Here is a 19,419-nt window from a genome sequence, read left to right on the forward strand (position 1 = left end):
GGATTGGAGGCACGTATCAGGGTAGAGATTAAGCTGGTTTTCTTAGGGCTAACCATCCTAGTGGTCCTTGTGATGGGGACAAGGAGGGCTCTTGGTCAGCCGGAGGAGAGGAAGGGGGATTCCATGTGCTAGGCCAAGGTACCCACAGAGGGGAGGGCGGGATCCTGGTCCAGCCTGGTGTGGAGGTCAGAGAAGAGTTGAAATGGGAGGCTCACTTCTGCCTGGTACCTTGACACCTGGAGACTCTGGTGTTGGCCTTACCTATGTGGGAGCTCTTGCTTCTTCCTGGTGCCCTCCTCCACCCTAGGGGGATTGTCATCGCTCCGGTCCTAAGCCTGGACTGGAAAGGGACTGGAGAGAGGGCCCAAACTAGGCCAGGACAATGCAGCATATCCATGACCACCTGTCCTTCAGGCTCCTGGGCATGAACATCTGAAGTTGTTGGTGTTCTCAAAAACTTGGGCCCCTCCCCTTTAAGAGTAGAGAAGGGTCTGTTCTCTTGAGGACCCTGGGCAATGATTACAGGGCTTCCTGTGTTATTTTCTTGCTTTAAATATATATATATATATATATATATATATATATATATATATATACACACATATATATATATTATTGATTTTTTACAGAGAGGAAGGGAGAGGGATAGAGAGTTAGAAACATCGATGAGAGAGAAACATCAATCAGCTGCCTCCTGCACACCTCCTACTGGGGATGTGCCCGCAACCAAGGTACATGCCCTTGACTGGAATCGAACCTGGGACCCTTCAGTCCGCAGGCCGACGCTCTATCCACTGAGCCAAACCGGTTAGGGCTCCTGTGTTATTTTCATGTCTTGTCAGTGCCTGGCGCATAGTGGAAGGCCAAAAAATGTTTGTTGAGAGACTGAATGAGGGGCCTGTGAAACATTTAGGAGACATTCAGGGAGCAGCTGAAGATTCAAGTCTGGATTCACCTTGGATTCAATTCTGGAATGAGTTTGGGACAGTCTGGGGCAGTCATCACAGATGCTTCTAATTGATGCCTATGGATGGCTGGGAGCCGTTCCCAGGCAGGTCTACCAAGAGAAAAGCAGGAGGGATATGGTTTTCTTTCAACATAGACATCCGTAGCATATTAAACAGTATCTCCCACTTCCACAGCGACATGTATTCTCTACCGTTTCTCTTGAACCATGAAGCCCTCAGTCCACACTTGGTTTCCATGGATACAAGCAAGTAAGATCACAGGGGTGGATGGTGAGTGCTGCTGGGAGTCCTCTGGGGAGAGGCTTCTCCCAGGCAGCCACCCTCAGCCTCAACCCGGGGCTGCCACGTGGTAATGCCGAGCTGTGGCCAGATCTGCCAGTTTATTAACAGCATCCAGAGATTCAGACCTTTATGTGAAATCCTGGTTCTTTAATGTTGGCAACTAAGATTTCTTCTTAAAATCCTGTTTAGAAAAATAATAAATGTGGGCCAAATGCAGTGTGAGGTCAGCCAGGGCCCCCGCATAGATGAGAGACAGGGCCCGGGAAGCACCGGCATCACAGCTCTGGGCAGAGGAAGCAGGAGCCGCCGAAGACAAGAGCTGTGGGCCTGTAGGCCTGGTGGCTCTGGTGGGGGGCTGGGGCTGGGCAAGAGTGTTTCCAGAAACTGCCAACAGTGTCAAGCAGGCAGATAAGGCCAGGCGTCCAGAGGCATTTCGCAACAAGGTAACATTTAGCCAGATCAGTTTAGCTGAGAGCTGGGCCACTGCCTGGGTCAGAGGAACAAGGGGGCGGGGGGAGGATGTAGAAGGAGTGCAGACAAGAGAGTGCAGACAGCTCTTAGAAGGCTTGGCCGTGGTGGCCAGGAGGACCACTCACTCAGCTAAGTGCCAAGAGGGGTGGAGAGAGGACGCTGCGAAGGTGTCTGCCATCGTCTGCCGAGGGAAGGTGGGAGAATGTAAGGGGAAAGAAGAGCAGAGAGCTGGGGACTGAACCTCTGAAAGAGGGCTCGCCTAGATGGAAGGAAGTAAAAAACGAGCATGGGGTACCTGTTCTGAATGGTCACCTCTGCTAGCACCCACAGAGCAATCACTTAATTTCATCTAGTCCTCACAATGCACTGAAGAGAAATCTCATTAATGGCGTGTTTCAGATAAGGGCCCGGAGGCTCAGAGAGGGAAAGTGGTCTGTCTAGAGCCACCAGCCAGAATGGCCCAGGTCTGCGGCGCCAAGGATCAAAGGGTCTGCTCCTCACTGCACCTCAGGCTGCCCCCACACAGAACTGCGGGATCGTGGTGTTCCAAAGCTGGATGCAGGCTGCGAGGCTGGGGGGATGGTGACTGGGAAATGTCCTGGTGTCAGGCAGGGGGGCCATTAGCACCCTTGGAGAGTTCAGTCTCCCCAGCTGAGGGGGCAGAGCCCATGGCAGGGGTCTGAGTGGGCAACTGGAAAGACAGCCAGCAAGAGAGGCTTTTTCCAGCTCAGAGAGGCTGGAGCTCATTTGAAGTCAGCAGGAAGAGGCAGTGGAGGGCAAGCAACTGTTTCACCAGGGTACAGAGAACAGAGGAGGAACTGATGATTCTGGTGCTGCCTCTTCAGTGCTGTGTGGCCTTGGAACATACACAGATGCACACAACCCTGCGGACCCCTCCATGCGGCCATGCTACGGGAGGGAGCTGAGGCGGGGGGCTTAGGGGCGAGCCCCACGGCACAAAGGGAACAGCAGCCACACGGAGTCCAAAGCCAACCCCGAGAGTGGAGGTGGGGCTCCTCCTCAGTTGGTGGGGGGCTAGAGTTCCAGGGGCGCCGAGGGGACAAGCAGAAGCTCGCTGGGAGCCTGAGGAGAACTTGGGAGGTGGGGGCATTGTGCAGTGGGTCACTACAGTGCTCAGGGAGGGCACCGGGACTAGCCTGGGTGCCAATCAAAGCCTGGGGGACTAGAAGGTCAACTCTCCTTCTTGCCACTGACAAAAGTGACCATTAGATCAGGAAGGACTCTTTCCACTGCAATTCGAACTAGTTTCATTGGAAACGGAGAGTTTATCTCATTAACTGGAACGGTTAATGGCTTCAGAGTGGTGGGATCTGGTGCCGTGGGTGTTATCAGGAGTTTCTGTCCCTCTGCGCAGCTTTCCTCAGTGCTGGCTCTCTTCTCAGGAGGCTCTCCCCGTCATTGGCAAAGACACCCCTCCGCCAGCTCCAGGCCCCTTCTTAATGATTCCAGCAAAAGTCCTGGGGGGCTGGTGCCCGTTGGACTGATTTGGATCACGTGTCCACCCCTGAAGCGGTCACTGGGTCTGGCCCACCGTCCCGGATTATATGCTCCCCCTCTGGAGCCTACAGTGGGAAATCAGCCAGAAGACCGGGCAGGGATTGTGGTAGAGACTGCCTGTTCAATGAGGTGACTGCTGCTGGGCCCTCAGGCTGGAACCAGCTAGATCAGGGCCAGAACAGAGGTCACTTCCCGTAAGTCCCCTCAGAGACTGATCAACGCCTCCCCTATGCTTCACTTTGTCCTGGTTCCTGGACTAGGCCAATGCCCACAAGCAGCATTTTCCTTTTATCTGGGGAGGGTCACACCCTAACATCCCCATCCATCCTGCCCTTTCCTATATAAGTAACCCCTTAGTGTCTGCCACTCAGCACACAGGGTAGCCACCTCATCTTGCCGCCGCCCAAGATGCATCTCATCTGTAAGTTCCCTTAATAAACTCTTGATATAATGTAGAGTTGTCAGCCTTTTTCTTTAGTCTCTCAGCCTTAAGGGATTTTATGTTACAAGGACGCCTGACCATGGATGCTACTGCACTGGATACACTTCCTCCTTGTCCAGGACACCTACTCCCTGACTCCTGCCCTACACCCTCTAGCTGGCTATAGCCTGGGGAACTGCGTCTGACTACATTCCAGGCCAGGCTAGCCGCTACATGTGGAAAGGGAAGTGAGGAGGGTATGTGGTGTGCTGTAGTGACGTGGGTTCCCATGCAGACTTTATCATTCAGCAGCTGTGTGCCTCAGGCTGAGGCCCAACACCCCTCTCCCTGCTTGTCCCCTTTAGCCCTGCTGTGGGGCCTCCTCTCTCTCCCAAATCCTCTCACCTTGTTCCAAGTGTGGGCTGTGGAGAAACTGCCAGGGCCAGGGGTCCATGGGCATAGTGGGCACAGAGTTTCCCAGGCAGGGGTCTGGGAAAATGTTTTGAATTTTAAGAGGGCTGTCCTCCAAAGCTCTGGGAACTGCTGCTGGAGATCAATACACACACTACTTACTCTCTTATTTGTCTTGGCCAACTCAGAACTCAGATGCTACTTCCAGAAGGAAGTCTACTCTGGGAGGCTTGAGGCATAGGGACAAGGCAAAGGATTTCCTTGGCTGGTTCTGAGAGGGCCCAGGAGGCAGCTGGTAGGGAGGGGGGCTCAGCCTAGGGGTGGGGCAGAGGTGGTGGAAGAGGATGGCAATGCTGGGGTAATGATGTGAGTTGGGGCTGGGAATGGTCAAGGAGGCAGGGATGGAGGGGTGTGTTTGGGAACTGGGATCAGAATGGGAACAGGATAGACTGGACCGAGGAGGGTGCAGCTAGGCATGGGGTTTCATGAATTAGGGGGGGCGTGCATGTTAAGCACGGAGTTGGGAATGAGGCTGGAGCTGCTGGGACGGGAAAGAAATGCGGCTGAATTTGGGGTTGGGATGCAGATGGCAATGGACAGTGACCCTGATGGACTAGGAATGGGCCTTTCAGAGGTGGGGTGGGCGGCAGATGGGGGTGTGTGCTTTGTGGCTTGGGGCGGGGGGGGGGGGGGGGTAGGGATGGACCAGGGATGGGGATGAAGCCCGGATAGAGATAAGTTAAGCAAGGAATGGGGCTGGGCCGGATTGAAGTGAAGTGGATTTGGGGTTGGACTGGGAGCGGATAAGAAGAATGAAACTGAGTTGGTGAGGTTGGGGCTGGGGCTGGGTTTGGGGTTGAGGAAGAGGGTGAGCACCTGGGCTGGGGCCACGGTAGGTGAGGGTTTGGGACGCGGGTGGGACAGGCCTTGAGAGCCGAGGGACAGATCTGCGCGGGGGAAAGGGCGCTGGCTGAGGGGCGCGGGGGCGCCCGAGGCAGGCCGGGAAGGGGGGGCGGACCTCCCCCTGGGCCGGGCTGGGGCGGCGCTAGGACCGAGGCGGAGGGACGAGCCGGGCGGAGCCAGCGCCCCCCGCCCCCCGCCGGCCGGCTCCCTTCCCCCGGCCGCTGGCTCTCTCCGCTCGCAGCGCTGCAGAGGCTCCGAGGCGGCGACGGCGGTGACTCCCTCCTCCCCTCCCTCCTCCTGTCTGTCCGTCTGTGCATCTGTCGTTCGGCCTCCGTCCGCCCCGCAGCATGGCCGGCGTCAGCTTCAGCGGCCACCGCCTGGAGCTGCTGGCGGCGTACGAGGAGGTGATCCGGGAGGAGAGCGCAGCCGACTGGTGAGCCCCCCGCCCCCGCCCCGGCCCCTTTGTCCCCGCGCCGCCGCGCCTTTGTTTCCATCTGCCCGCCACTCGGCTGCGGGAAAGGTGGGGGCGACCCCGAAATGGTGCAGCGGCCCGGGAGGACCGACAGGGGCTGCCTTTGTGCGCGCCGGGGGAGGGGCCGGGGGGTCCCGACCGGGCGCTGCCGGCCCGAGCGCCCGAGGCCGCCCCCGGAGCGAGGTGGGAGAGGCGGCCGGACGCGGGCCGGAGACACGCAGGGTCCGGACGGGTGGCCCGGGCTCGTGGCCCTGCAGGAGCCCATCCCCCGGCCCGGGCCCGGGGGACAGGTGTGCACAGGCCGGCCAAGGGCACCTTCGCTACCTTCGAGCGGGCACGGACCGGGCGGGGACGGGGCGGGGACCCAGCTAGCGGAGCCAGCTCAGCCTGCCCGGCCCAGCCCGGACGGATGGCCGCAGCACAAAGGAACGCTGGGGCGGGGGAGGAGCAGAGAGGGCTAGGGGCCGGGTGCCCCGCCCACCGGGGGGGCCTCTCGGAGTTGGGGTGTGATGGCAAGATGTTCATTGCCACATGGCAACAGCCCGGTGACTCCTGTTCTTCTCCGGGGCCGCGGAGGAGGCAGGGGTGGAGGGGATTTCAGGGACCGGGCAGCTGGACTGGGAGATGCCACGGGGGCCGAGCTGCCTGCCTAGAGGGCCATCTGGGGACCCTGGGAGGAAGCCCTCAGGCACACAAGCCTGGAGGGAGCCCCCAGGAAGGGATGAGGAGCTGAGCAGATCTTCTGGACCCTGGGCCCCGTCGCCAGTGCAAGGGGCTCTCAGCTCCCTGGCGGGGGAGGAGCTGGAGTGCCCTCTTTCCCTTCCACAGCTATTGTCTCCCCTTGAGCTGGGAGGGGTGGACCACCTGCTCTGGGGCTGGGCTCCTCAGGGTGGTGAGAAAGCCAAGGGGTTCCACACTGCCCCATTCAGGAATCATTCACCCCCAAATACTCATCGCTTGGGTGAGGTGCTTATTCTATTCCCAGACCTCGACTCCCGCTGGCAGGCAGGATACCGAGGCACGGAGTGAGGGCAGGCCGAGGGACCTCACTGGGCTGGCCTTACCCAAGTGGGGAGGGCATTCCGGTAGGAATACTGACCTGAGGGCTGGAGGAGGGGACGGGTGGCCAGGCGTCCATGCCACAATACTGCAGCACTGGCGGGCAGCCAGGCCTGCCTGGAGAGATGGACTCGGGAGACAAGCTCCCATGTTCCGCAGGTCAGTCATAGGAGAGGCCAGCACAGGCTAAGGGGGTAGACGGCCAGCCCGTTGTCCCAGCCCTGCTCCTGGGGGCTGAGATCATGGGAGGAGTTCAGGGCAAGTGGCCAGCTTGGCCTGGTGGAGGAGGTGGCCTTGGGATATGATGGGCCCTGCCTGGGGAGGGGTGTGGTCCATCTCAGAATGCCCCCCTCGCCCTCCGTCTAGGGGTACTGTCTACCACCATATCATTGCCCCTAACTTCCCAAAAGCAGAACTCTGGAGGCCAGTGCAGGACCACACAGCCACTGCTGGCCCACCTCCTGCTCAGTAGAGCCCTGGGCTCCCATCACCGAGCAGTATTCATGTGGCCAAAACTAGTTATTCATCACTGGCATGCGTCACTTCCCATCTGGGTTTTGTGTGGGACACACAGATGCACACATGTACCCTTGCGTGTGCACACATTTGTTCACTCCCAAGGGCCTACATGGCATTTTGTGAAAAGGGGTGAAGATGACATCCTACAGTGGGGGGCATGAATGCCCCCCGCTGCCGGCATTGAGCTGGGGTCACAGTGGGGTCTCAGAACTCAGGAGCAGACCCTGTACTCAGAGGCCAGAGGAAGGTGTCTTGGATAAGCTTGCTGCCTGGGTAAAGGGGGCTTGTCATTATCTCCCTTACCTTGCCTCTGAGTGGTGAGGGTGGTGGGGCGAGCTCACTTCTTTTGAAATGGACCACTGCCCCGTCACGGGGACAGGGGACCCAGAAGAGCCAGTGTTGCCTGGGATGTGACATGACTCGGTGTGAGCACACAAGGATTCATTCCTCTCTGGTCCTCTTGAAAATAAGAAGAGGGGCCCCTGGCTAGTGTGGCTGAGTTGGTTGAGTGTCTTCCTATGCACCGATTCCCCATTGGGGTACATGCCCCGTTGCAGGCGCCTTCCCCAGTAGGGGGGAGGCAGCTGATCAATGTTCCACTCTCTCGTCAATGTTTCTCTCCCTCTCCCTTCCTCTCTCTCTCAAATCAATCAACACTTTAAAAATAATAATAAGAAGAAACAGAAGAAAAGAAGAAGAGGGCATTGGGCTCAACCATCCCTGGGACACCCAGGGCTCTTCCATCTCTAACATCTGAGAGTGCGACTGTCAGGAGGGCTCTTCCTGCCCTCAGCCCCTCAGCTGACCCCGCATCTCCTTGGAGCTACCTCATTCCAGTTCCTTTGGCCTAGATGGTTTCTCAGAGTTTGTGTCAATATTACAAATACCTACTGGTGCTATTGTGTGCCGGATCCTGAACCCAGAGAGTGAAGTGTGTTGGCTGACTGAGTCAGATATCCGCCTTCACGAAGCTTAGGTTCCAGGCAATGTCTGTCACCAGGGGTTGGAGCTGGTGACATATGTAGAGTCCCGGTTCCCCCACTCCTGATTGCTTGTGCTGTCCAGGCCCAGGCTGCCTCTGGTGTATTTGAGAAGCACTGGTTCAGTGAGATCCGGGATGGGCTCCGATGCCTCTTCCCTTCCCTGCTGGGATGTGGTACATGCCCCGCACAGCTTCCTGGAGATCTGGCATCAGGACCCTGAGGGATTTCTGCCGAGGGTGGGCGTGGGGTGGAGAAAAAGGCCTAGCTTTTCTGCGAAGGGAACAAAGTCTCAAGAGTGGGAAGTATTCAAAACTGTGTTTGGCATCAGGGAGCCGTCCAGGTTAGCCCAAGTGTGTGGTGTGGATACAGAGGTCCCGCTGGAAAGGCAGGTGGGTAGAGCTCAGGACCGAAGGCCTGTTGAAGCCTTGGAAGTTAGCTATGGTTTCTGCCTGGTCAGGGCTGTGGCCGGAGTCAGAAAGATGCCGGGAAGGAGGTAGGCAAGGATTGAGGATGGAAAGGGCAGGGCAGGCGTTCCTGGGAGCAGCGAGGGCCCGCAGAGCCTTCGAGAGGCTGAGATGCACCCCTGGGAAGTATGCTGCCTGAGGCAGTGTCTGGGAAGCAGGGTCTCAGAGTTCGGCCTCAGTTTCTCATCCGTGGAACTGGGAAGGACAGACCCTGCTTCTCTGAGGGCCCTTTGTTCCCAGTGGTGGGTTAGGGCAGCCGGACAGGTGGTGGGGCAGCTGTTCTGGGAAGCAGCTGCCAGCAATGGGGCCCGGGCAACAGTTGGACCGAGAGCTCCCCGCCTCACAGCCCACCTGTGTCCCTTTCATGGGGGAGGGATCCTGGGAATTGGTGTGTGTGTGTGTGTGTGTGTGTGTGTGTGTCCTTAGCAGTGACTTGTGCCGACCTCATGGGGCTAGGACAGGCCCTCCTTTTGCTCTCCTGCTTCCTCCTCCTTTTTCTTTCCCTTCCCTTCCTCTCGCCTTCATTTCCTCTTTCTCCCTTTCTTTTTGTCTTCTCTTTCTTCCTCTCTCCCTGTTTTTCCCACTGACGCTTCCTTTCTCTTGTCCGGATCCCTTGTGCTCCCACCACCCCTCCTAGTCTTGGCAATAGGGAAATGGGGAAGGGGCTGAGCCCTCTGAGCCTCTGGAACAAGGCCCTCCTTCCTTGCCCCAGGCCTGTTCTCCCAAAGGGGGTCCTCAGGAGCAGACCGCTCTGCCTTCCCTTCTGTGAAATGGATGCTGTGCCACTGCCACTTGGGGCGAAAAAGCTAGGAAGGAGGAAAAAAGCTAGGAAGGCTGCTAAGTCAGCTCTCTGGTGAGCTAAGGCTAAAGAAAGGCTGGCGGTCCCAGGAGGCCAGGGCCTCAGCTGCGGCAGAGGGGGCCTGAGGGCTGGGGGACCAGGAGAGTGAAATCAGCCAGGGGCCACGGTCTGGGCAAGAGTGACCTGGGTTACCTCATCCACATTTCAGTGAGACGTAGATTAGGCTGAGGGTGTGTCCCTGGGGTCCTTTGTGTTCTGGAGACTGCAGTTGGAGTGGGCCAGTCATGTGCCAGTCGCTGGGTTGCCATGGTTACCAGGGGATGCCCTGATCAGAGTGAGCACCAGGTTCTTTCTCCTCCCCTTCCCCTGCTGTGAGGGGAGGGGCGATGGGTACCAAGACACACGCCTGGCAACAGCCAATGGGGGACGAGGAGCATGGTAGCCAGGGAACAGTAACCAAGGAACCATCGCCTTGGAATCTCCAAGGCACACCCGCTTGCTGAGTTGTAGGCTGCCAGGACCAGAGCTCCCAGGACGTGACACATGGACAGTGGTTTCTACCCGACCCCCATTGTTTATGCCCCACCTCACCCAGGCGCCCCTCTACCAGGTCTCAGGACTTCCCCGCTCCAGAAACGGTTCCTAGTCCTGTTGTCAGGCAGTGAGTGCTGGGGCAGAACCTCCTTCCTGTCCTGCCCCCTCTGTGTCCCTCCGCCTCCTCCCTAGAGCTGTCCCCACCCAAAATTGGCAGCCTGGGCCTTGACAGTTCTAAGAACCACCACTCCCTCTCCCCAGGGCTCTGTACACATATGAGGATGGCTCAGATGACCTCAAGCTTGCAGCATCAGGAGGTAAGAATTCCAGCCATTCCTTTGCCTTCTCCTCTCAGCCCTTCCTCCCCGCTCGCTCCTCTGGTTGTTTTCTTCCCCACCCGCTCGGCTGTAGGTCACCTGGCTCCTGGTCACCTCCTTGCCTGCATCCAGCAGACCCACACTTGTCTGGCAGGTGTCCTTCCTGATCATCCCTAAGCTCCCCAGGGTGGGAGGGAGGGAGCCTTGTTTCCCATTTGATAATGAGAAGACAGCCTCAGAGAGGAAGAGTCACACAGCCCAAAGGCACACCGCTATGGGGAGGGGACCTGTAGGGATGGCCCAGATCTCCCTCACTTTCTCTAGAGCCCAAAGGCTTTCTTGTACCTCACCGGGCACTAGTGTGCCATGAGGATGTGTGAAGAACAAGCATTTCCTCAGTCCTACCCCAAATCCGGCCCTGAGGATTCAAAGGCAAAGCTAGTGCCTGCCTGCCACTTTTTCTCACACTCACACAGAACTTGGGGCCTCCAGGTCTGGGGGGCGGGTGTGGGTGGGGGAGGGGCAGTGCCTGCAGAGCCCACAAATGGAGTCTTTCCTTTGGGTTCCAGGCCCTCTGTGGGGTGAGGGTTAGGAGATGGGAGTCCTGATGCCTCCTAATTCCTCCAGACGGGGGCTTGCAGGAACTCTCAGGCCACTTTGAAAACCAGAAGGTGATGTACGGCTTCTGCAGCGTCAAGGACTCCCAGGCTGCGCTGCCAAAATACGTGCTCATCAACTGGGTATGCAGCTGTGGGCTGGGACGGGAGCTGAGACCCAGAACAGTTACCCTCCACCCTCTGACTCCTCTGGAGAGAACCCCCTCTGTACCCCTGGGAAGAGAGCCCAGGCCCTTCCTGTCCTTCCTTGTCCTTTCTCAACCCCCTCTTGGTTGGGTACTTTGCAGGTTGGTGAAGATGTGCCTGATGCCCGAAAATGTGCTTGTGCCAGCCATGTGGCTAAGGTGGCTGAATTCTTCCAGGTGCGCGTGGGGGTGGGAACAGCCACCCAGGGTCTGTGTGCTGATGGTGGTGATGGGAGGCAGCCATACTGCCTGAACACACCTTCTTGCTGCAGGGTGTCGATGTGATTGTGAACGCCAGCAGCGTGGAAGACATAGATGCGGGTGCCATCGGGCAGCGGCTTTCCAACGGTCTGGCACGGCTCTCCAGCCCTGTGCTGCACCGGCTGCGGCTGCGTGAGGATGAGAATGCTGAGCCGGTGGTCAGTGTGCCTGAGGCCAGCTGGCCCTGCGCAGGGCTCTCCTCCTCCCGCCCTCTCGGTCCTCAGCCTTCTCTGGTGGGAACTCCAGGAGCACCTAGCCTGCTCTCGGAGCTCACACCAGGCCGTTTGACTCCTCAGGGCACCACCTACCAGAAGACTGACGCCGCTGTGGAGATGAAGCGGATTAACCGTGAGCAGTTCTGGGAGCAGGCTAAGGTGTGGACCCCGACCCCAGCCTGCAGGCTGAGCTGACCTGACCCCATGGAGTAGCCCTGGGATTCTCTCCTCAAGTCCCCCATCAGTAGTGTGTCCCATCCCGTGTACTCCCCCAGCTGAAAGAGTGAGACTCATGCCCAAAGGACTCACGTTTTCTCAGAACCCATACCTCACCAGCCCTGGGTTAGGATGGCCTGGTGGGACAGGGGGGCCCCAGGCTCAGGGTCTACACTGCCTCGCATGGGTGGTTGCAGAAGGAGGAAGAGCTGAGGAAGGAGGAGGAGCGGAAGAAGGCCCTGGATGAGAGACTCAGGTTTGAGCAAGAGCGGATGGAGCAGGAGCGGCAAGAGCAGGAGGAGCGGGAACGGCGCTACAGAGAGAGGGAACAGCAGATTGAAGAGCACAGGTGTGCCCAGCCCCGCCCTGCTGCAGGCCCCGCCCTGCCACAGGCAGGTCCTTGTGGGCCCTCCGTAAGGGTGCATGCCCACTTATGCTCACTTATCATTTCAGGAGGAAACAGCAGACTTTAGAAGCTGAGGAGGCCAAGAGGCGGTTAAATGAGCAGTCTATCTTTGTAAGTTCTTAACCAGGGCTTCCAGTCTCCTGGTCAGGGAAATGAGGGTGGTCCCTGTGCTTTTGGGCCTCTTGGGGAGATCAGTGGCTTGGAGACAGTGCTGGGTATTCTGGGTACTGCTCCTTGAGGTGCCATGAAGTGTCAGGTCTGCCGCTCAATCACGTGGGGTCTGGGCCCTGGCTATGTAAAGCTTGGAGAAGCTTCTACTTTAGACTGAAAGAGGAAGATCTATCTTGACCCAGGCCCTCACTGACCAGGCTCCCTTGTCCCCTCCCAGCAAGGCTTGAGGGGCTCAGATGGATTAGACGTGCTTTCTGCACTTAAGGGCTGCAGACCTGGTCCCCACAACACTAGTGCTGAAGAGCCACACAAATGAATCTGGCTGGTGCTCTGAGCATCTAATACACTGTGTGTGTAGTGTCTCCTTCAGAGTAGCCCCTTGTTCTAGGGATGCTGTCTGAACCTTCAAACAGTGGGGTGCCCCATAGGGCCTGTGGATTGGCCCTTTGAAAAGCCTCATGCTCTGAAGTAAGGTCATTCAGTGGTGAGATATAGTTCAGGACGGGAGGTGGGTGGTACTTGTCTGGATTGGGACTATCATGGGCAGATGTTGGGCCTTGGGGACCCAAAGGAGCTTCAGGGCCACATCCACAGGAGACGAGGAGGGAGGGGGCAGGACAACCTTCAGGCGTTGGCATTACGTGGCTATCCTTTGTTACCAATCCCACCAGCCTCTGGATGGGTGGAGATAATGTGTAGTTGGTAAGCCCCAGCCTCATTCGTTCAACAAACCCTTGCCACCACCTGCCTGTGCCAGGTGTTAAAAAATATGGTGGTGAAGAAGATGAACAAGATGAAATGAACCGAAGATTTTATTTTCAATTGTGTCAAAATACACATAACATGACATGTAACATCTTAGCCGTTTTCAAATGTACAGTTTAGTGGCATTAAATACATTCACGTTGTACAAGCATCACTACAGTTTATCTCCAGAATTTTTTTCATCTTCCCATACTTAAACTCTGTACTCATTAAACACTAACTCCCCATTCTCCCCTCCCCCTAGCCCCCAGCAATCTACTTTATCTCTATGAATTTGACTTTTCTAGGTATCTCACATGAGTGGAATCATACAGAATTTTTCCTTTGGTGACTGGCTGACTTCACTCAATATAATTTCTTCAAGGTTCATCCATGTGTCATAATGTCTCCTTCCTTTTTAAGGCTAATGCCATTCCACTGTATCTATATACCACATTAGTTTGTCCACTCAGAGTAAGGGCTTTTTTGAAAAAGCTTATTTTTATAGGAAATTTCACACACACAAAGTAGGAAGAATAGTATAGTGTACCCTCTGAGCTGAAAACTTATCTTGCACTAATTATCAACATTTCAGGCAAAATCTTAAGGAACTTGCACCATTACTTTATAGTCCCATCTGACCCTTCATGTGTGGCTCATGCGATAGTGACAGTGGATGTTCTAACAGGTCAGTGTAGTGGCCTTACAAGTTCAGGTCCTCTAAGGAAGATCCCATGTGAGGAACTTTGGAATTTAGAACTATAAAATGCCTCCTCTCTTCTGATAAGACTTGCACTTCTTGTCTGAGTTCCCTTTATGCCTGGGCTGCAGGGAGCCTGTATATCTGCAGATGCTCAGGCACAGCAGCATCTTTTTCCTACCCACAGCCCTAACTTGTTTTCAGTGTTTTTCACATTGTTGGTAGGTGGTAAACCAACTCTGGTCTTTTTTTTTTTCTTTCCCTAAATGAAGCAGAGGAACCTAGGGAGGTTATACTAGGCAGGGACAGAGTCTCTGAAAAAGCTGATTGGATATCCATTATGGGAAGGCCGGGAGACTGACTGGAGCCCAGTGGGCTGAGGAGCAGGGGAATTTGGGAAGATGGAGCAAGGTCAGAGGAGTCTAGACTTCATTCTGGAAGACACGAAGTTGTTGCAGTGACAGCCCTCTTGAAGGGGGACACTTTGAAGGGCATTCTCCTAATGCACCCTATGGGTTATGCGTGTGCTCAAAAACAGGAGCCCGGTTACTTTACCGCCGTACCTGCAGCGTTTTGCCCCCCCTCAGTCCCTCCTGCCCCCTTTGCCACGGGAGCAGCAGGGGACACCGTTAAGAGGCTTTGGTGTAGTGAATTCAACTGAGCAAACATGTGCCAACTCAACCTCATGCTGGCCACACACAGAGACCTGAGTTCTCATCCTGTGTCACCCGCAAAGGGTAGGGGACTTGACCCCAGAAACAGGAGATTTCTGACACAGTGTAACCTGTGGTGTGTGCTTAGAACACCTTGTGGGGACCCAGAGAAGGAAAGGACCTGAATGGGCCAGGGACCTCTTCCCCAGGAGGCAGTGCCCAAGCCGAGGCCAGGAACAGGAAGAGTTGGAGCTGGGGTGGGGGTTGGGCGTTTGAGGAGAGAGAGGTTCATCTCCCATACCAAGTGGTAAATGGCGTGCATGTTCCAGGGATGAACACTATTATGTCATGCTGATAACTTTAGATCTACATCTCAGGGTGTGTGGGCAGGTCAGGGTAGAAGGGGGCTGTTGGGGAGGTGACAGGGGTGAGGTCAGGCAGCAGGAGGGGAATGTGGGCCAAGTCGGGGGTGGAGGGAGGTTAATGAGGAAAGCTCAGTCATGATGCTGAAATGCAGACAGCGCTATTGGCTAGATACTGGGGTTAGGAGGTTTAAAAAAAGTTGGCTGCAAAGCAGGGAGTGCTCCTGAAAGACTGGGGATCTGGGGTGAAGGAGCAGGAGGAGCTGAGCTGGGTGCCCAGGCACCTGTCCAGGCTGGAGATGAGGTGGTCGAGGGCCTTGTGGATGGAGAGAAGGAGCTGTGTGATGGTGGTGAAGGGAGGAGAGGTGCCACCTGCAAGCCTCTTCCTGCCAGATTATGGGGGAAACATGGGGCTATAAGAAGCAAGAGCTCCTGGTGCGAGTGCCCTGGACACTGTCCCTTTTTTCCCCAGGGTGACCGGAGGGATGAAGAGGAAGAGACCCAGATGAAGAAGTCAGAATCGGAGGTAGAGGTGAGAGTTGGGGGACAGGGCAGCTGAGTCCAACAGGGACTGCCTCAGCCTGGCCAGCCTGACTCTGATCCTTTTCTTGTGCCCCCAGGAGGCAGCGGCCATTATTGCCCAGCGGCCTGACAACCCACGGGAGTTCTTCAAGCAGCAGGAACGAGTCGCATCGGCCTCTGTGGGCAGCTGCGATGTGCCCTCGCCCTTCAATCATAGACCAGGTAGTCCCAGGTCCCGCCCCCACCTGACCCCCACTCGGGTTTTGGCCCTGAGCCTCTTTGACACTATGTTTTGGAAGAGAAGCCTTGCCCAAGGACCCTTGGAGAAGGCAAGGTGGTTCATCAAGCGTGCTCCCGCCCACTGCCTCCCAGGTGGCAGGACTGAGAAGGCTGGGGAGGTGATGGTCAATGTTGGGCTTTGGCTGAGCAGTGGGCAGTGCTAGAGGCCATCTAGGCAGCTCTGGCATGGGCTAAGGCACGCCCCTGGCCGTAGGGAGCGGCCCTGCTGGGGTTAAACCAGGTGCTGCTAGGGCTGAACCAGGTCCTGCCTGAGGGCGGTGGTGCATGTGAGGCAGCCCTGGAGCCTGCACCCAGGTTCCCTGTCAGGGTTCTCATTGTGGCTTCTGCCTCCCCAGAAGCACCCTGCTGCTCGCTGTCTGCTGGTCTGAGTGTTTGCCCCTGTGTGTGCTTGGCCTGTGCAGGGGTCTCAGGGGTGGGGCAGGCTGTCCATGGCGGTGTGTTTTGCAGAGGCTGGCTGTGTTGGGCAGGCTCCTTGCTTTTTGTGGCTGGTGCTTGAGGCTGTAGCCCAGCTTGGCTCAATGTGCGCCCTGGCCAAAGGCAGCTTGGATGTCCAGGGCCAGCTCTGGGGGTGGGTGAGGCCTTGGGGCGGGGGTGGGGGAGACTGACCCTCTCTTGTCCTCTGTCTCTCTCTCTGTCTGTCTCTCTCGGCAGGTCGTCCGTACTGCCCTTTCATAAAGGCATCGGACAGTGGGCCTTCCTCCTCCTCCTCTTCCTCCTCCTCCCCTCCACGGACTCCCTTTCCCTATATCACCTGTCACCGCACCCCAAACCTCTCTTCCTCCCTCCCATGTAGGTAGCAGCCCCAGGCCTCGGCAGGGGGGTAAGAAGGGCCCCACTTCCCAGCAGCACCCCTGCCCTTACTCCCCAGCCTGACCACTGATCTCTGGTGTTTGTCCCCAGAGCAGGTACTGCCTGCCTCTTTTCCCTGACCCTGAAGGGGCTCTGACCCCCAGGGGCCTGGCTTACAGGGTCTGGAGTTGTGGTCTGGACCCTGGGGAGCCCGGGGAGCTCCCAGCCCCGACCCAGACTCCAGAGAAGAGATGCTGGCCAGGCCCTGAGGTGTACAATCCTGGTCCTACCTGGCTTCTTGGCCCTCCTTAACCGTGGGGGTTTGTTCCACAGGCAGCCACCTGGACAGTCACCGGAGGATGGCGCCCACCCCCATCCCCACCCGGAGCCCATCTGACTCCAGCACAGCCTCCACCCCTGTCTCTGAGCAGATCGAGCGGGCCCTGGATGAGGTCACGTCCTCTCAGCCTCCACCACCACCACCACCACCTCCACAAACCCAAGGTAAGTGAGGGGCCCTAGCTGTACCGGGCCTCTCACCAGTCCCTGTGCTGAAAAACCCGGGCGGCCATGGTAACAACTCCCCAGGCACCTGGGCCACCCATCACCCAAACTGTACTGCCCTGGAGGTGGCTGTGGCAGGGAGGAGCCCTGGTGTGGCGGTCAGATCTACCCTCTGAGCCTCAGTGTCTCTCCATGGAGGAGGACTCAGGCCTTCCTCCCAAGGCTGCTGAGTGGCTTGCAGACACTGACTAGGTAAAGGGGCAGCAGGGCCCAGTGGGTGCTGGAGGGTACTCTGCATGGAGCTATTAACGGAGGCCTTATTTCTAGGAGGTCGTCAGATTTTCAGCGCATGACAGGGTAGGTATTGTGCCTGTCCATGGCCTTCGCTGGTGGAGCTGGTCATATCTGTCTCCTCCATTTGTTCTGTAACAGAGACCCAGGAGCCTGGCCCCGGCCTGGAGGGCGAAGGGACCAGCAAGGAGGCCAGAGCTGCAGCCCCTGAGGCCTGGGCTGGCCCCGTGGAGGAGTCCCCGCAGGCACGGGAGCCTCCCCAGGGGCAAGGCAGCCCCATAGAGGACTTTATGTTCATGGTGGCTCCTGAGCAGGGTGTCCTGGCTGCCCCTCTAGAGCCTGCCATAGCCAACACCACCGCAGCCGACACCCTGGCAGCTGCTGCCATTGAAACCGATGACGTTGCTGCTGCTGACACCGCTGTTGCCAACACTGTCGCCCCTGCCACTGCCAGCCTCATTGACCTTTGGCCTGACAACGGGGATGGCGCCTCCGCACCCCAGGCTGAGCCTAGGGCTCTGACAGCACCCTCAGGTGCTGAGGTCACTCTGGCGGAGGTGTCCCTGCTGGATGAGGGGGCTCAGGAGCCACTGCCACCAGCAGGTGAAGTCTGTGCCAGTCTCCTCAGTTTTGATGAGCTGCCTGAGCCACCAGCCACCTTCTGTGACCCAGAGGAGGAAGTAGAAGGGGAGCCCCTGGCTGCCCCCCAGGCCCCTACTCCACCCTCTGCTCTAGAGGAGCTGGATCAGGAGCCGGAGCCCGAGCCCGAGCCGGAGCCCCACCTGCTGACCAATGGCGAGACCACCCAGAAGGAGGGGACTCAGGTAGGGCAGGGCAGCCTGGTGGTAGTGTTGGAAGTCAGGGCTTGAGAAGGGGGCAGACCCTGAGTGTTTTAGGCTTGCAGCAGTACCCCCTTTCTCTGTGACCCACATTATTAGGGGGAAGCTGTATTCCATTCCCCTTCCCTGGGCCAGCTCTGCTTTTGTTCCTAAGTCAGCTGTCTGTTTTCTTGGCAACCGCGGGTGGAATCACTGGTAGCTGGAGAAACTGCCTCTGGCCTGGTAGGTCAGCCCTAGTCTTGCAGGGTGGGGCCACAGTAACCTGGTGCTTTCCTCTTTGCAGGCCAGTGAGGGGTACTTCAGCCAATCACAGGAGGAGGAGTTCGCCCAATCAGAAGATCTGTGTGCAAAGGCTCCGCCTCCTGTGTTCTACAATAAGCCTCCAGGTAGTGTAGTGTGGGTATGGATGATGGGTCAGAATTAGGGTGGGGATGCTGGGTTTAAGTGTGGGCAGGCACAGTTCCTCGGGGGATACAACCGAGGATCTGCTGGCCATTTCCTTAACTGCCCTCTTTTCCCAACACCATAGAAATTGACATCACCTGCTGGGATGCAGACCCAGTCCCGGAAGAGGAGGAGGGCTTCGAGGGCGGCGATTAGCAGTGGCGCCCACCCTCAGGCTGTCCTTGCCAAGACCACCCACCTGCGCTGGCCTCTGCCCAGATGGCCCGCCGCGCCTGTACTCGAAGACGCTCCGCCTGGCACCCACTCCAGATTCTGGCCCTGTCCGGGGACTTGGCCGCTTCCCTGCCCACAGGGCCCGACTTTTACAGCTTTTCTTTCCTTTTTTAAAAAAAAAGTTGATAGGAGACTTGTACAGTTGACTGGTTTTCCTCCCGTTGGTAGTTGAGATGTTGTTGCAAATTCCATCCCCTCCCCACCCGGTCCAGATTGTAGCGCTTAGCCCTCCCTGCTCACTCAGCTGGCCAGGGTGGAGGCCTCACCCTGTTTGGGGCCTGGTGAGGGGGGAGCTCTGGTGGGAAAAGGTCCCCCACTTCTTTTCCTAGTTTTATGTTTCTTGGAAAAATATCACTTTGTATTCTTTGTCCAGGGCTTCAGATATTTTGCACGAATTTGAAAACATGGCAATAAATGGCTCGCGGGCTCTGGCTCCCTGGGACCCCCTCCCTGCCCATCTCTTGACCTCTACCCACCTGGCCCTAAGGAAGTAGCAGGCCCAGCTGGGGCAGCTCAGCTTCCCAGCCCCTTCCTGCCCCCTCCTGCTGGGCGGGTCCCAGGCTGGAGGCCTTAGGCCCATTCAGGTCAGGGCTATGGGTGGGGCCCAGGGCTTGGGTGGCCCGTCCCCAACTCCCTTCTTTGCTTGGGTCCCTTTTTCACATTCAGTAACTGTTTTTTGGAAAGCACAAACTTCTGTAACGGGTCGTGCTCATGTCTGTTAATAAAGAAATCCAGATCCCTTTGGGCCTGCTGCTGGGCCGCCTGCCCTTGACCCCTTTTCCCAACTTTCCCCACCTCTAAGGCCACAGGGGCACCGAACCGTGACTTCATGGGCAGGGAAGATG

At 57.3% G+C, this 19,419-nt stretch overlaps 1 protein-coding gene across 3 annotated transcripts; it reads left to right on the plus strand.

Moving 5' to 3' along the window:
• The first annotated feature begins 5,033 nt into the window (after positions 1 to 5,033).
• DBN1 (drebrin 1) lies at positions 5,034 to 18,942 on the plus strand. Of its 3 annotated transcripts, XM_079770979.1 has the most exons (15): positions 5,034 to 5,407; positions 10,066 to 10,121; positions 10,749 to 10,861; positions 11,026 to 11,100; positions 11,196 to 11,342; positions 11,481 to 11,558; positions 11,813 to 11,964; positions 12,069 to 12,132; positions 15,124 to 15,183; positions 15,272 to 15,395; positions 16,125 to 16,266; positions 16,600 to 16,766; positions 17,199 to 17,881; positions 18,180 to 18,282; positions 18,426 to 18,632. In XM_079770979.1, the coding sequence occupies exons 1-15, from the start codon at positions 5,322 to 5,324 to the stop codon at positions 18,494 to 18,496; spliced, it is 2,121 nt and encodes a 706-aa protein (XP_079627105.1). In that variant the 5' UTR covers positions 5,034 to 5,321; the 3' UTR covers positions 18,497 to 18,632. The 3 variants fall into 3 exon arrangements, with proteins under 3 accessions (XP_079627105.1, XP_079627104.1, XP_079627103.1); XM_079770978.1 differs by lacking the exon at positions 16,125 to 16,266 and having other exon boundaries at positions 5,035 to 5,407; positions 16,596 to 16,766; positions 18,180 to 18,248; positions 18,426 to 18,942; XM_079770977.1 differs by lacking the exon at positions 16,125 to 16,266 and having other exon boundaries at positions 5,041 to 5,407; positions 16,596 to 16,766.
• Positions 18,943 to 19,419: the final 477 nt, after the last annotated feature.

This window comes from Cnephaeus nilssonii (genome assembly GCF_951640355.1).
Source record: "Cnephaeus nilssonii genome assembly, chromosome: 5".
Taxonomy (NCBI): Eukaryota; Metazoa; Chordata; class Mammalia; order Chiroptera; family Vespertilionidae; genus Cnephaeus; species Cnephaeus nilssonii.

What these genes read in the sequence shown, in the direction of transcription:
- DBN1 (XM_079770978.1), top strand. Translation starts at nt 5,322, where the DNA reads ATGGCCGGCGTCAGCTTCAGCGGCCACCGCCTGGAGCTGCTGGCGGCG. An exon ending in AATACGTGCTCATCAACTGG is followed by an intron (nt 10,862 to 11,025) that starts GTATGCAGCTGT and finishes GGTACTTTGCAG; the next exon opens with GTTGGTGAAGATGTGCCTGA. An exon ending in AGTCAGAATCGGAGGTAGAG is followed by an intron (nt 15,184 to 15,271) that starts GTGAGAGTTGGG and finishes TTGTGCCCCCAG; the next exon opens with GAGGCAGCGGCCATTATTGC.